Here is a 12,982-nt window from a genome sequence, read left to right as displayed (position 1 = left end):
TAGAATCGGAGGATAAAATAGAAATCGAAAGAATCCACTGATTGCCTCTTGAAAAAGATCCCAAAAGGAAAAGTCCTAGGAATATCGTAGCCAAATTCCAGAATTCCCATGTCAAAGAGAATATGTTGCAAGCAGCCAGAGAGAAACAATTTGAGTATCACGGAAATACAATCAGGATAACCCAAGATCTAGCAACTTCTACATTAATGGGTTGAAGGGCTTAGAATGTGATGTTCCGGAGGTCAAAGGAGCTAGGATTAAAACCAAGAATCACCTATCCAGTAAAACTGAGTAATATCCTCCAGGGCAAAATATGGATTTTCAATAAAACAGAGGACTTTCAAGCATTATTGATGAAAAGACCAGAGCTGAATAGAAAATTTGACTTTCAAATACAAGAATCAAGAAAAGCATAAAGAGGTAAACAGGAAAGAGAAATCATAAGGAACTTACTAAGGTTGAACTATTTTGTTTACATTCCTACATGGAAAGATGATATTTGTAACTCATGAGACCTTTCTCAGCATTAGGGCAGTTGAAGGGAATAGATAGATAGATAGATAGATAGATAGATAGATAGATAGATATGTATATATAGATACAGTCAGAAGGCACAGGGTGAGTTGAATGTGAAGGGATGATATCTAAAAAAAATTAAAATTAAGGGGTTAGAGAGGAATATATTGGGAGAAGGAGAAAGGGAGAGATAGAATGGGGAAATTATCTCACATAAAAGTGGCAATAAAAAGCAGTTATAATGGAAGGGAAGAGGAGGCAGGTGAAAGGGAATGAGTGAATCTTGCTCTCATCAGATTTGACTTAAGGAGGGAATAACACACTCAATTGGGTAGGGGGGAAGGGTATAAGATGGGGAGAGATAATAGAAGGGAGCACAGATTGTGGGAAGAGGTAGTCAAAAGAAAACACTTTTGAAAAGAGACAGGGTCAAGGGAGAAAACTGAATAAAGGGGGACAGGATAGGATGAAGGGAAATATAGTTAGTCTTTCACAACATGACTATTATGGAAGTGTTTTGCATGATGATACATGTATGGCCTATGTTGAATTGCTTCCTTCTCAAGGAGGGGGGAGAAGGGAAGAAAGTTTGGGGCTCAGGGTTCTAAAAACAAATGTTCAAAAAAACAGGTTGTTTTGCATGCATCTGGGAAACAAGATATACAGTCAATGGAGCATAGAAATCTATCTTGCCCTACAAGAAAGTAAAGGGAAAGGGGAAAAGGTGATGGGGGAGTGGGGTGACAGAAGGGAGGGCAGACTGGGGAAAGGTGCAATCAGAATATATGCCATCTAGGGGTGGGGAGAAGGTAGAAATGGGGAGAAAATTTGTAACTCAAAATCTTATGGAAATCAATGTTGAAAACTAAAAATATTAAATAATAAAAAATAAATTTTAAAAAATAAAAAAAGAAGAGCTAAGTTTATCAGAGTTGGTCATAGCACAGTGTTACCATAACTGTGTACGATGTTCTCCTGGTTCTTTTTGTTTCGCTCAGCATCAGTTCATGTAGGTCTTTTCAGGTTTTTCTGAAATCTGCTTGTTCATCATTTCTTATAGAACATTAGTATTCCATTACATTCATATACCACCACTTGTTCAGCCATTTCCTAATTGGTGAGCATCCCCACAATTTCCAATTCTTTGCTACCACAAAAAAGCTGCTATAAATATTTTTGTACATATGGATCCTTTTCCCTTTTTTGTAATCTCTTTGGGATACAGACCTAATAGTGGTATTTCTGGGTTAAACAGAATGCACAGTTTTATAGCCCTTTGGGCATAGTTCCAAATTGCTCTCCAGAATGGTTGGGTCAATTCACAATTCCACCAATAATGCATTAGTGTTCCAATTTTTCCACATCTTCTCTAACATTTATCATTTTCTTTTTTGTCATATTAGCCAATCTCATAGATGCGAGGTGGTCCCTCAGTGTTGTTTTAATTTGTATTTCTCTAGTCAATAGGGATTTAGAGCATTTTTATATGACTACAGATAGTTTTAATTTCTTCATCTGAAAATTGCCTGTTCATATCCTTTGTCCATTTATCAATTGAGGAATGACTTGTATTCTTATAAATTTGACTCATTTCTCTATATATTTTGGAAATGAGGCCTTTATCCGAGACACTGGTTGAAAAAATTGTTTCCCAGTTTTCTGCTTCCCTTTTAATCTTGGTTGCATTGGCTTTTTCTGTTCCTTCCTCCAGTTCTTAGTACACTAAACTTAATCCTCTATTTATCCACTAAAGATCAGGGGGGCAGTCCACTGCTCTCCAACTGTACTGACCTAGAGGAGACCTTGATTCCTTGGGCAGAGTTGACCTAATACATTAAAATAAATATGAAAACCCTCTAACTCCCCACTCTTACCATTTCTAAACCTCTAGTGTTTACTCATCCCTTGCCTTGTCTCTTATCAGGCTTTGGTTGATTTCAGCCTCCTGAGATTACGATCTCCAGCTTTCAAGTGAGAGACAAAGAGGTCCATCAGTCTTCTTGCCACACTTTCTTTGACATCACTGTACCCTTTGTCTCTTGTTTCAAAAGTCTCTAGCCTCTCAGACTTTGGAAAGGATTTAGCTGTCCATCACAGGTTCAGCCCTTGACCTCAAAATGAAGTCAGCCTTAGCCCCAGAAGGGACAGTGTGCCTCATTGATAAACCTGATCCCGTTTAGCTTTGTACAATGGCTCCATTCTATGGTCGGTCATCGGTCCTTAGATTCTGCCAGTGGACTTTTGCTACTGGACATATTCAGGGATAGGCCCTTCTTTCATATCTCTGTAAACTAGATACTAATATTAATCTCTGTATCAGCTTCGTTCATGCAAATTAATCCTTAACTAAGTAAAAAATACTAAGATACTCTCCATATTTTTATGGCACTAGAGGGTCAAGCCATGGCTTACAACAAAGTATCTAGTCCTAGTTTTAAAAATGCCCTATCACAACTAAAAGAATTCTGTCATTTCTTATCTTGTCTTGGCTCATATATGATCCAATAGATCCTTGGAACTTTGATATATTTCCAGGACTACCTCCTCAAGGGTTTTGGATTTACTCTGGGACAAACTTGAGGGTTGCCACATAGATTAAACCAGAGTTCTTAACCTGGGGTCTGGGAACTTAGAATAGATAAAGACACGGATATAGATAGGGATAAATACAGACATGTATTATAGAGATATAAAGATTTTTAGATATTTACATTTCAAATATGTATTTTGATATTTTTATTTCAATATAATTAATTTCCTTTTTAATCCTAAGTATATTATTTTATACATTCAGGGACACAAGAAGGGATCCATAGACTTCACTAGAGGGCCAAAGGGCCTCGATGACACAAAAATAACTTAGGACTTTTCCTCTAAAGTGAGCTGTACCCCTGGGGGACTTCCAAGTTATACTGGAGCTAGACCCATTCAAAATGTCTAACATTAAACCAGTCTCCCAAACCCCTAAAGGGCAGAGGGATTCAAGCCAACCCAATCCCTCTAGTTAGTTTAGTGAAAGCTGCTCTGAACCAGACCTAGGCTTCTAATTCTCATCATTAACTGGAAGGGCTAGGATCGGGTCCTAACCAAACAAAATCAGATAGCTATCTGCTTATGGAGAGTTCAGATGAAATCTCCTCTGTCATTTGCCTCGGGGACATCTGCTTCTCTGTAGGATTTATTCTGTAGGACTTCATTCAATTAGTTTAATTTTCATATTGTTAGTCTGTGGTCTTTTAGCATGGTTTCCATTGTTTTCAAAGATGTTCTGAGGTTTGGTTTTTTGTTGTTTGTTTTCGTTGTTAATGTCACTGTTGTTGCCAATTGTGGTGATGGTTGTGTATTCAGACTCTCTCGCTGAAGTCTCCTTGGTTCATATTTTCAAAATGCTTGGTTGGGACAGGGAGTGCATTCTAAGAGTGAATATACATACACATAGATACATCCAAAATGAAAGGGAAAAAGAATTCATAAAGCACCTACTATATACCAGGCACTGTGCTAAGTACTTTTACAAATAATACCTCATTTGATCCTCAATTGACCAATCAATCCTTCATTCTGGGAGGAAGGTGCTTTTATTATCCCTATTTTGCAGTTAAAGAAACCAAGGCAAACAGAAGTTTAGTGACTTGCTCAAGATCATATAGCTAGCTAGTGTCTGAGACTAGATTTGAACTCAGGTCTTCCTGACTCCAGGCCCAGTCTGCTATCCACTGCACCGCCAGCTAGTTGCCTCATACATGTGTATGTACATCATGGACATATATGCATACATGCACATATGAACACATATGTAGAGATTTATATATACATGTGTGTATGTTATATGTTAAAAGGAAAATTGTTTGGGCTTTCCCTCTGATTAAAAAGACAAAGCACAGGACAAAGAAAATTAAAAGGAGTTTATTAAAGTATGTCAAAGTAGCAATACATTGACAGGCTAATTAATCACTGGAGATCTGTGATGGCTTCAAGGTGGGGCCAAGTTTTACTGATAACTTTTTAATTAGATAAAGACAATTCGGATAGATCCACATCAGCAAAAAGGTTGGGCCTTTGAAGCTCGGTTCCTCCCTTCAAAGCAGGACTACAATTTCCAGGTGCAGGTAGGGGGTGACTGGGTCATGTAACAAATATCAGGGAATATAAAGCTGAAGATTGCATGACACCTCCCCCAGTGCTGATGGACAGGCAGACCTGAGAACGATGGGTCACTGAGTCAACATAACCACACATTTTGAAAATATGAACCAAGGAGACTTCAGTGAGAGAGTCTGACTATATAACCAAATCCACAATTGGCAAGAACAGCAATACTAACAAGAAAAATAAACAACAGAGAACCAAACCTCAAAACATCTTTGAAAACAATGGAAACCATACTAAAAGACCACAGAACAACGTTGCACTTTATCAGTACAGTAAACAAGTGGGAAGACAATTCTTGTCCTGGAGAATAAAATCTATTTAAAATTGGCACCATAAAAAGAGAATAACAAAATTAAGCTAATTGAATGAAGTCCTACAAGATAAATCCTACAGAGAAGCAGATGTCCCTGAGGCAAATGACAGAGGAGATTTCATTTACATATACATATGTGTGTATATGTATATGTATGCATGTGGGTATGTGTGTGCATGTACATATGTGTATGTACATATAAATATACAAATTTTGTATGAAGTTAATCTTATCCAGCATTGACCTGACCTATGATCTTGGCTCCTTTACCCTTACTTTCTGACCGAACTTACCAGCTGAGCTGAAAAGTCTAATTAGGAGTTCGGTTGGGAGTGGAGTCTTTCTCTAAGAGCCAATAAGAACCACCATTTTAAAAAGTCGCTTAACATCTCTAGGCCTCAGTGGCCTCATCTTTAAAAGTAAGATGTTGGACAAGATCAAGAATAAAGCTTTAGATCTGTGAATTTGTTATTTGTATAATTGCATATTGGTTTTCATTATAATCTTATGTTATTTTGCTTTGTGCATTTAAACACATTATTCTGAGGAGGTGTCCATAGACTTATCAGTCAACCTGATTAACATATATTGAGCACTTACCATGTGGTAAGCACTGTACTAAGCTGGGAATATAAATACAAATAGAAAGATATTCTTTAACCACAAGGAACTCATATTCTAATGGCAAAAGACAACATATAAATAGAAGCTGAAGGAGGAGAAGACATAAAGTATAGGAGAAAGTCTGGAGATGAATGACACATGAATGGACAAGGCACCCTCCTGAAATGAAAGCTCTGGGAAAAACCATCAGGTAGGAGAGGGGAGGCCACAGAGGTACCAGAATGCCAGAGATACTTTTGACACACAAAAAGTTAAGAACTCCAATTATCTGTACCGTGAATATCTTTGAACTAGAGCCCCAGTCCAAAACTCCCTTCTCTAGCGTTGAGAACTCAGGATATCTCTCTCCTGACCACCACCATTACTACTTAAGATTCCCCTTCCCTTCTCCCTCCTCTTCCTTCTTACTGCTTTTGTTGAAGTTCCTACTGTCTGTCTTGCCACTATTAGCTGAGAACAAAAGATTTTAAACTACAATAATTTAGAAGGAAGTTTATTAAGTCATCCAGCATAGGGGAGACCTGAAAAGGGGTGACCCTCTGCTCCCAGAATCTGTAGGTTACACATTATATAGGATTTGAACAAGGAGAAACTCACAGATTGGCCAACATGCAGGCAGTTTCCAAATAAAACACATGGGTTCCTCAAGATATAGAATGGCAGAAAACTCTTTACATTCCTTATTTCAATCTTTGATTCTGACTGGGTTTCTGATCAGTATAACCTAGGTCCTAGGTTAAGCATTAAAAAACCTGGTCTCCAAGCATCATGTCTGGTTTCTCAGCCTTGCATGGTTAAGTCCAAACAAGGCCATAAAGTTTTCTCACCACCTCCCAGGACTTCCACCAAAACTCACTTTCCTTCCCCAAATGGTAGACCCCAGCTTCAGTTTCTCATCCTAGAAAACTCTCAGTCCTTCCTCCCCAACTCTTTGCTCCCCCAGAGTCCTTCTTCTCTATCTTTCCTCCCTTTCCATTCCTTATGCCCCACTGCACCCCAATCCCAAAGCCTCTATACCAGCTTCTTACCCCAGATAGAGCCTGGGTTGGGATGACAGGCATGTGGTCAGAGAATAACATGTAAAAGCATCATCCAGGGGTTGAAATACTCTAGGAAGTTGAAGATGGGCCTGGAGTAGGAGGGAGGAAATATATAATACACAATGAGGTATTGTAAGAGTGGCTGGAGTAATTACCAGCTAATCGCTAAGCCGAGTAAAGGTGGAAGTTTAATGGTCCTGCTCATCTGCAGTGGAAGGTGAGGGAGCTCAGAATTAGAGTAGTCTTTACAGTCATGGCAAACCATATTTACTTTTGTAACAGGAACTTTTACAAGGGAGTATTTACTTCCAAAAATGTAATCACAAACTTACAAGCTTATTCGCACAATTCAAAGGAGCCTCCTTTGGACTTGAATCCCAGGCACCTTGGCTTCTTAGGGTTCCATGCTAGGCTGGCTGCACCATCCCACCTGTAATCCTGGATCCAAGAATGCCATGGTTCTCGGGTCCTATAAGGATCACCTCTGGCATCTGAAACTGTGAACAAACACCATAGAGAAGAAACAAACACCTCAGCCCATTTTTCAGAGATTTCTCTTTTAAGGTTGTGGCATATGATTGTGATGGAATACTATGTTGCTAGAAGAAATGATGAGTTCAATGATCTTGGAAAAACATGGAAAGAATTGCATGAAATAATGAAGAGCAAAATGAGCAGAACCAAGAGAACATTGTTTACATTAACACAATATTGTTTTAAGAATGTCTTTGAGTAAATAAGTCATTTTGACTATTATAAATACCCAAATGAACTATAAAGGACACATGAAGAAAGATACAATCTGCATCCAGAAAGAACTGATAAATAGAAATATATATAGAATAATTATATATATATATATATGCACATATATACACACACATATGTGCGTACTTATTTGTATTTATTGGTGGCCATTTTAGGGGGGAGGGAAGGAAAAAAGCCAAAAAAGAAATTTACCTGATGACTCTATTATATATTTAAAAGGAATAGCAAGTTGTACATAATAGATTTACAGTTTCATGTGCAGTCATCTTTTTCATTCTACTAAGTTATGGAAATGCGTGTTTTATTCCACAAATTAATAATAAAATAAGAGAGAAAAAAAGGGAGAGAAGGAAACTCCTTCTCCTCTTGCCAGTTCAGTTCATGAATTCTGTTCTGGGCTCAGCAGATAGGAGATGTCAAAAAGAAAGCAACCAAAATATGGTAGAAAAGAGAGTGCATGGCTCAGTCTTTCTATTTTTAAAGACACAGGCAGTGGATTTCATGTTAGGAAACTGAGCATGCTCAAAAGTCTCCTCAAATCTGTCCCCGGGTTAGAACTGAATGTGCCCAGAGAAGCTTGAGTTAAACTTTAATACCGTATAATTCCACTGGTATGGAATATCCCTCCATGGCTGCAAACTGAAGCCCTCTCCGTGCCCTGCTAAACTGTCTTTATGAGTTACTGTGGTTGAAATAATTCATTCCTTGGCACTGAACTCTGTGGAGATGAGCCTCTCCAAATATAGCTAGGCAGAGACTCTTAGGACTGGCATGGGGTGGGTCACCAGGATCATACTCTAAGATTTTCCAGCTTTGGAAAGTTTTCCAGGGTTTGTCTTCCACTGTCATAACCTTCAAGAACTCGAAGATAATCATTATACCATGACAAGGCATTGGAAGAAGACTTTTTAAAAGAGGACAACAAACTTAAGTTCTAGATTTCCCAGAGCAAGAACAGAAAATACACTTTTAACGAGGTTTTATAAAATAAATATCCCTTGTCAAACCGTGTTTCCTAATTTGGGTTGACACTGTGCTCACCGTTTCTGTGCAGGCTAGGTGGTGAGTTTTGCTAAAGTAAATGACATAGAAGCAGGAAGCAATGGATAAGTGCAGAATAAAAGTGAATTCACCATTAATGGAGTGGTATTTCCAATGACCACACCAGAGGAGGTTAGTAGTGAGATGGCTGAGGAGCATTTGTAGAGGAGTGAGTGAGGATGTATGGGATGTATTTGGACTGAATGGGATGAGAATTCAAGTGGAGGCAGCAATTAAATTAGATTAAAATATTTATGAAGTTCATATGCTGAGTAATTGGGATACAACACTGAAAATCATATAGCTCTGCTCACAAAGAATTTGTATTCCATTTATTTTTACTAAATTGAGTATTATTACTACAGAACTTGTTTGTATCAGGAAAAGGCAGGTGAATGATATAATATACGATATAATGGATCTAGAAGCCAAAGTCAGCACATGCGGGACAGCGAGGAAAAGATTGTGAGGGAGGGGAAAAAGTAATACCACGTCTCCTGGGAAAAGGGAAGTCAAGGAAGCCTGAACAAGGGTCACGAAGAGAGCATATTAAGAGATGGGACAGAAGGTGAAGAGGTGGAGGACATGGGCCACAGAAGGTATACTCTTACATACACACACATACATTTGGAACCTGGCCCTAACAGGGAGTTTTGAAATGATCTACAGTACAACTAACCATGTTTGTTTTTTCCTTTCAAGCTAAACCAGAAATTTCTATGAACATGCAGCAGAGCTCCATTGATATCTGGGAGGAGGTAAGTAACCTAAAAGCTCTTAGGAAACCTTAACCTCTCCAACAGGCCAAGATTTATATTCATCAAGAGCATTTTCACCAAAGGATTTGAGTATTCAGCACTATTATCACTTAATTATTGAGAAAGGCAGAAAGAGAGTGACTGCGTTGTCACTGTGAGAAATGATCCAAAGCCACTGTTGGATGTTATTTTCAAGGAATCTTGGAACTCGTCCCCTCCCCTCCCCCCAACTTCTTTCAGGAAGATAGCTTCTGTCTTTATATTCTTTCTTTTTGGTGGTGAAGTAGATACAGAGTTGGAGGTCCCTCAGTCTCAGTTTCCTTTTCTGTAAAAGGAGATCATAATAACATCTACCTCTCAGAGTTGCTGTGAGGTTGTAAAATGAGATAAAATTATTAAAATGCTTTGCAAACCTAAAAGCACTCTACAGGGCATCCCAAAAGTCTAAGTGCAATTGTAAGCTTTAGTAGCTGTTATAATTTTGGCAGAAGACAACATAAATCCACTTGTAAGAATGAAGCATTAGCCCAGATTTTATTCACACCAACTTTATTTCCTGTTTCTTCTTCCTGTTATATTAATTTGAATTGATAAGAGGTAAATGGATCCCAGAATTTGGATTCTTCTGTAGTGGTCCAGTTATAAATTTTAGGTTCTGAAGTAGCCTATTCTTTGATTCAAGGCAGCTGGGTGGTGCAACGAATTAATTGAGTTCTTGGCCTGGAGTCAGGACAACCTAAGTTCAAATTTGACCTCAAACACTTACTAGCTGTGTGACCCTAGACAAGTTGTCTAACTCCTGACTGCCTTAATTTCTTCACCTGCAAAATTGGGATGATAGTAATAGCACCTAGTTCGGGGTTGTTGCAAGTATCAAATGGGACAATATGTGTATGGCACTTTGCACAGTGCCTAGCACCTACTAAATATTTATAAATACTTTGCTTCCTTCCTTCCTTCTCTCCCTTCCTCCTCCCTCCCTCTCTCCCTTCCTTCCTTAAGGAAGGAAGAGTGGAAGTAGGAAAGATAGGCTATGAGCCTAGATCCTCTGACTGCAAATTTGATTTAACCCTGTCCAGCTGAGATGTATGAGGGGTCCCACAATTTTACCCATGTTTCAATACCCTATCAGTATAGAATGTATATAGAATAGTATATGGGATATATAGTCTATACCAGAATAAACCTGGCTGATATCTCAGAGTGCATGAACACATTTGGCTCTTGGTAGACTAGACAAAGTTTCTTATATGTGCCACCTGGGAACCATGCATAAGGAAGCAACAACTCAAAAATCATTCACTTTTCTTTTGTTTTCTTTCAGTCAACTAGTTCTTTCATTTCTTTGTCCTCCTCATGATTCAACTTGATCATCTTCAAAAATGTTCTCATTTGTTACTTCAATTTTGGGGCAAAATTTAGAGAAGCCAAAAAAAAATCCATGTATTCCAATGTTAAAAAGAAGAGGAAATGAAATTGATGAGAAGAGGAGAAGGACAGTGATCAGTTTATGAACTATATATGGAGTCAGGATAAAATTCAAACATAACAACCAAAGAGTATGATTTCTTAAAAATTCCACAATCTGGTCTTGACAATGCACCCCCCCCAAAAAAAAATTAAAAATAAATGAAATCCACCTACCCCAAAGTGGTTTTGCATGTATATATATATATATTTATGTACATACATACCTACACATATAATACATTCACATGCATATATATATAGGTACACATATATAGAAATGTTAGTTAACTAATTAACATTTCAAAGACAGTGTTGTGCAGGAGAATAAATGGCTTTTATAATAATATCGTGGAGACAAAAATATTGTGAAACTCCTCAATGTGACAAGTTCCCATATCCACCAGGAATTCCCTTTATGAATGAAATCACAGTCTGGACCAACAGAGTTGTTAATAGATCAATAATATCAATGGTGTGTGTTTCACAGGCAAGTTAGAATGAAAATAAAATTCTATAAGTCATTAGGTTTGCGTTTGTTTCACGCTAGACAACCTTAAATAGTTCAAGCAGGAAAAGACCTTCCTAGTTTTTAGATGAGAGTCAGATCTTGAGTGTCCTGTGACATATATTTGATGTCCTGCCCTAAAACAAACAAACAAACAAACAAAACAGAACTCAGGCACTTGGGGGGGATTAAAAAAAATAGAACACTACTTCTGCAGTCAAGATGCTTACTAGGAGAGGGACCATGGCTCTGGAATATACTGAATTGGGAATCGGAGGATATGTGTTAAAATCTCATCTCTGCCTTTTATTACCTGTGGGACCATGAGCAAACCACTGATCCTTTGTAGACGTTAGCTCTTGATCTGTGAAAGGATAAGGCTGGACCATCGCCCTCTAAGGACCTTTTCAGCTCAAAGTCTCTTGAGCTCTTACAACCTAGTTCTGTGTTTTCTCCCACAAGAATATTTTGATTTTCTGATGTAGAAAAACGTTGAAAGTGGATCTGAGTGCAAATCAAGGTGGAATTTGTGAGAAGGAAGCAAACTCCTCAACAATGGAAAATCAAATGAAAGGAAATGAATCTAAACTCAGCTTACCTCAGTGGAGAAACAGACCTCTCCCTCATATAACTATATAGAAGATGCTTCAGGCTGGGTTACAAATGGGGGAAATATGACCATAAAAATGAACGTTGGGAAATTTATAGAGGAAAAACTGCTTTCTCCTCAAGGATCTTACTTTTTCCTGGGGAGATTAAACATCTTTGGATAAGTAAAGACAAGGTAATTTGAAGAGGGAGGAAATATAAAAACTGGGGTGATCAGGAAAGGCTTTCAAAGGTGTTACATTAGTCATGCTCAGAATGATCTTAAGAAACAGAAGTAAAGAAGAAGTTCATTTCGGGCAAAGGGGCATTTTATACAAAGGCCAAGAATGAGGAACATCAAGTAGACTGATGAAGAGAGCGGGGAGACAGGGGCACATGAACCATGTGATACATGTTCATTTGACAAGATGTAGCAACTTGTCACTCATTCAAATGAGGCAATGGTCTTTCATCCAACACAGTTTTTCTCTTCCCTTTCCTTTACCTTTTCATTGATTTCTCAAGTCCAACAGAGAGTTTTTAAATATCTAAAGTTTTAATCTAAAGGTAAAGTATGGGCTTCTTCCCTAATTATATTTGGCTTGAGGCATTAAGCAATATCAACTTTTTTTTAATAATGTCTCAGGTATAGTCAGACAGTTATCTTGCATATATCTTGCATGGCTAAATATATATTCTAAAATATACCCAATAAAAAGTTATAATATATATTTATAGTATATATTTAGATGTATATATGTAGATATATATAGATCTAGACATATATATATATATAATCTAAGTATATAATCTAATATGTTGCCCCCTCCCAATAAAATTTAACTTCCTTGAGATAAGAGACTATTTTATCTTTGTCTCTAGCATCTGGCATAGTAATTTTTACATAAGTCCTCAATAAATGTTTGTTCAGCTAATTGAATCATCATTTGTTTTTATTACTCATATGGTGAGTGAAGAGTTTGGATGGTGGAGTAAACCAGTGGTGTCAAACTAAAATAGAAATTGGGGACCACTGAACTGTATATAAGGATTTCTGCAGTTTCATATTGATGTAGAAAACCACATTTTAACCTTGTTGTTCAGTTATGTCTGACTCTTAGTGACCCAATTTGTTGTTTTCTTAGCAAAAATACTGGAGTGGTTTGTCATTTCCTTCTCCTGCTCATTTTGCAGATGAGGAAACTGA

The 12,982-nt window shown here is 37.7% G+C and overlaps 1 protein-coding gene across 1 annotated transcript in view; it reads left to right on the top strand.

Moving 5' to 3' along the window:
• Positions 1–12,982, top strand: part of CD96 (CD96 molecule) — a 120,999-nt gene that overhangs the window by 31,999 nt on the left and 76,018 nt on the right. The window contains exon 5 of the mRNA XM_036745645.1: positions 9,157–9,212. Within this exon, the coding sequence (XP_036601540.1) occupies positions 9,157–9,212 (56 nt within the window). The remainder of the gene's footprint in view (positions 1–9,156; positions 9,213–12,982) is intronic.

The sequence above is a fragment of the Trichosurus vulpecula genome, chromosome 2 (assembly GCF_011100635.1).
Source record: "Trichosurus vulpecula isolate mTriVul1 chromosome 2, mTriVul1.pri, whole genome shotgun sequence".
In the NCBI taxonomy this organism is placed as follows: Eukaryota; Metazoa; Chordata; class Mammalia; order Diprotodontia; family Phalangeridae; genus Trichosurus; species Trichosurus vulpecula.
This window is presented reverse-complemented; position numbering and strand designations above follow the sequence as displayed.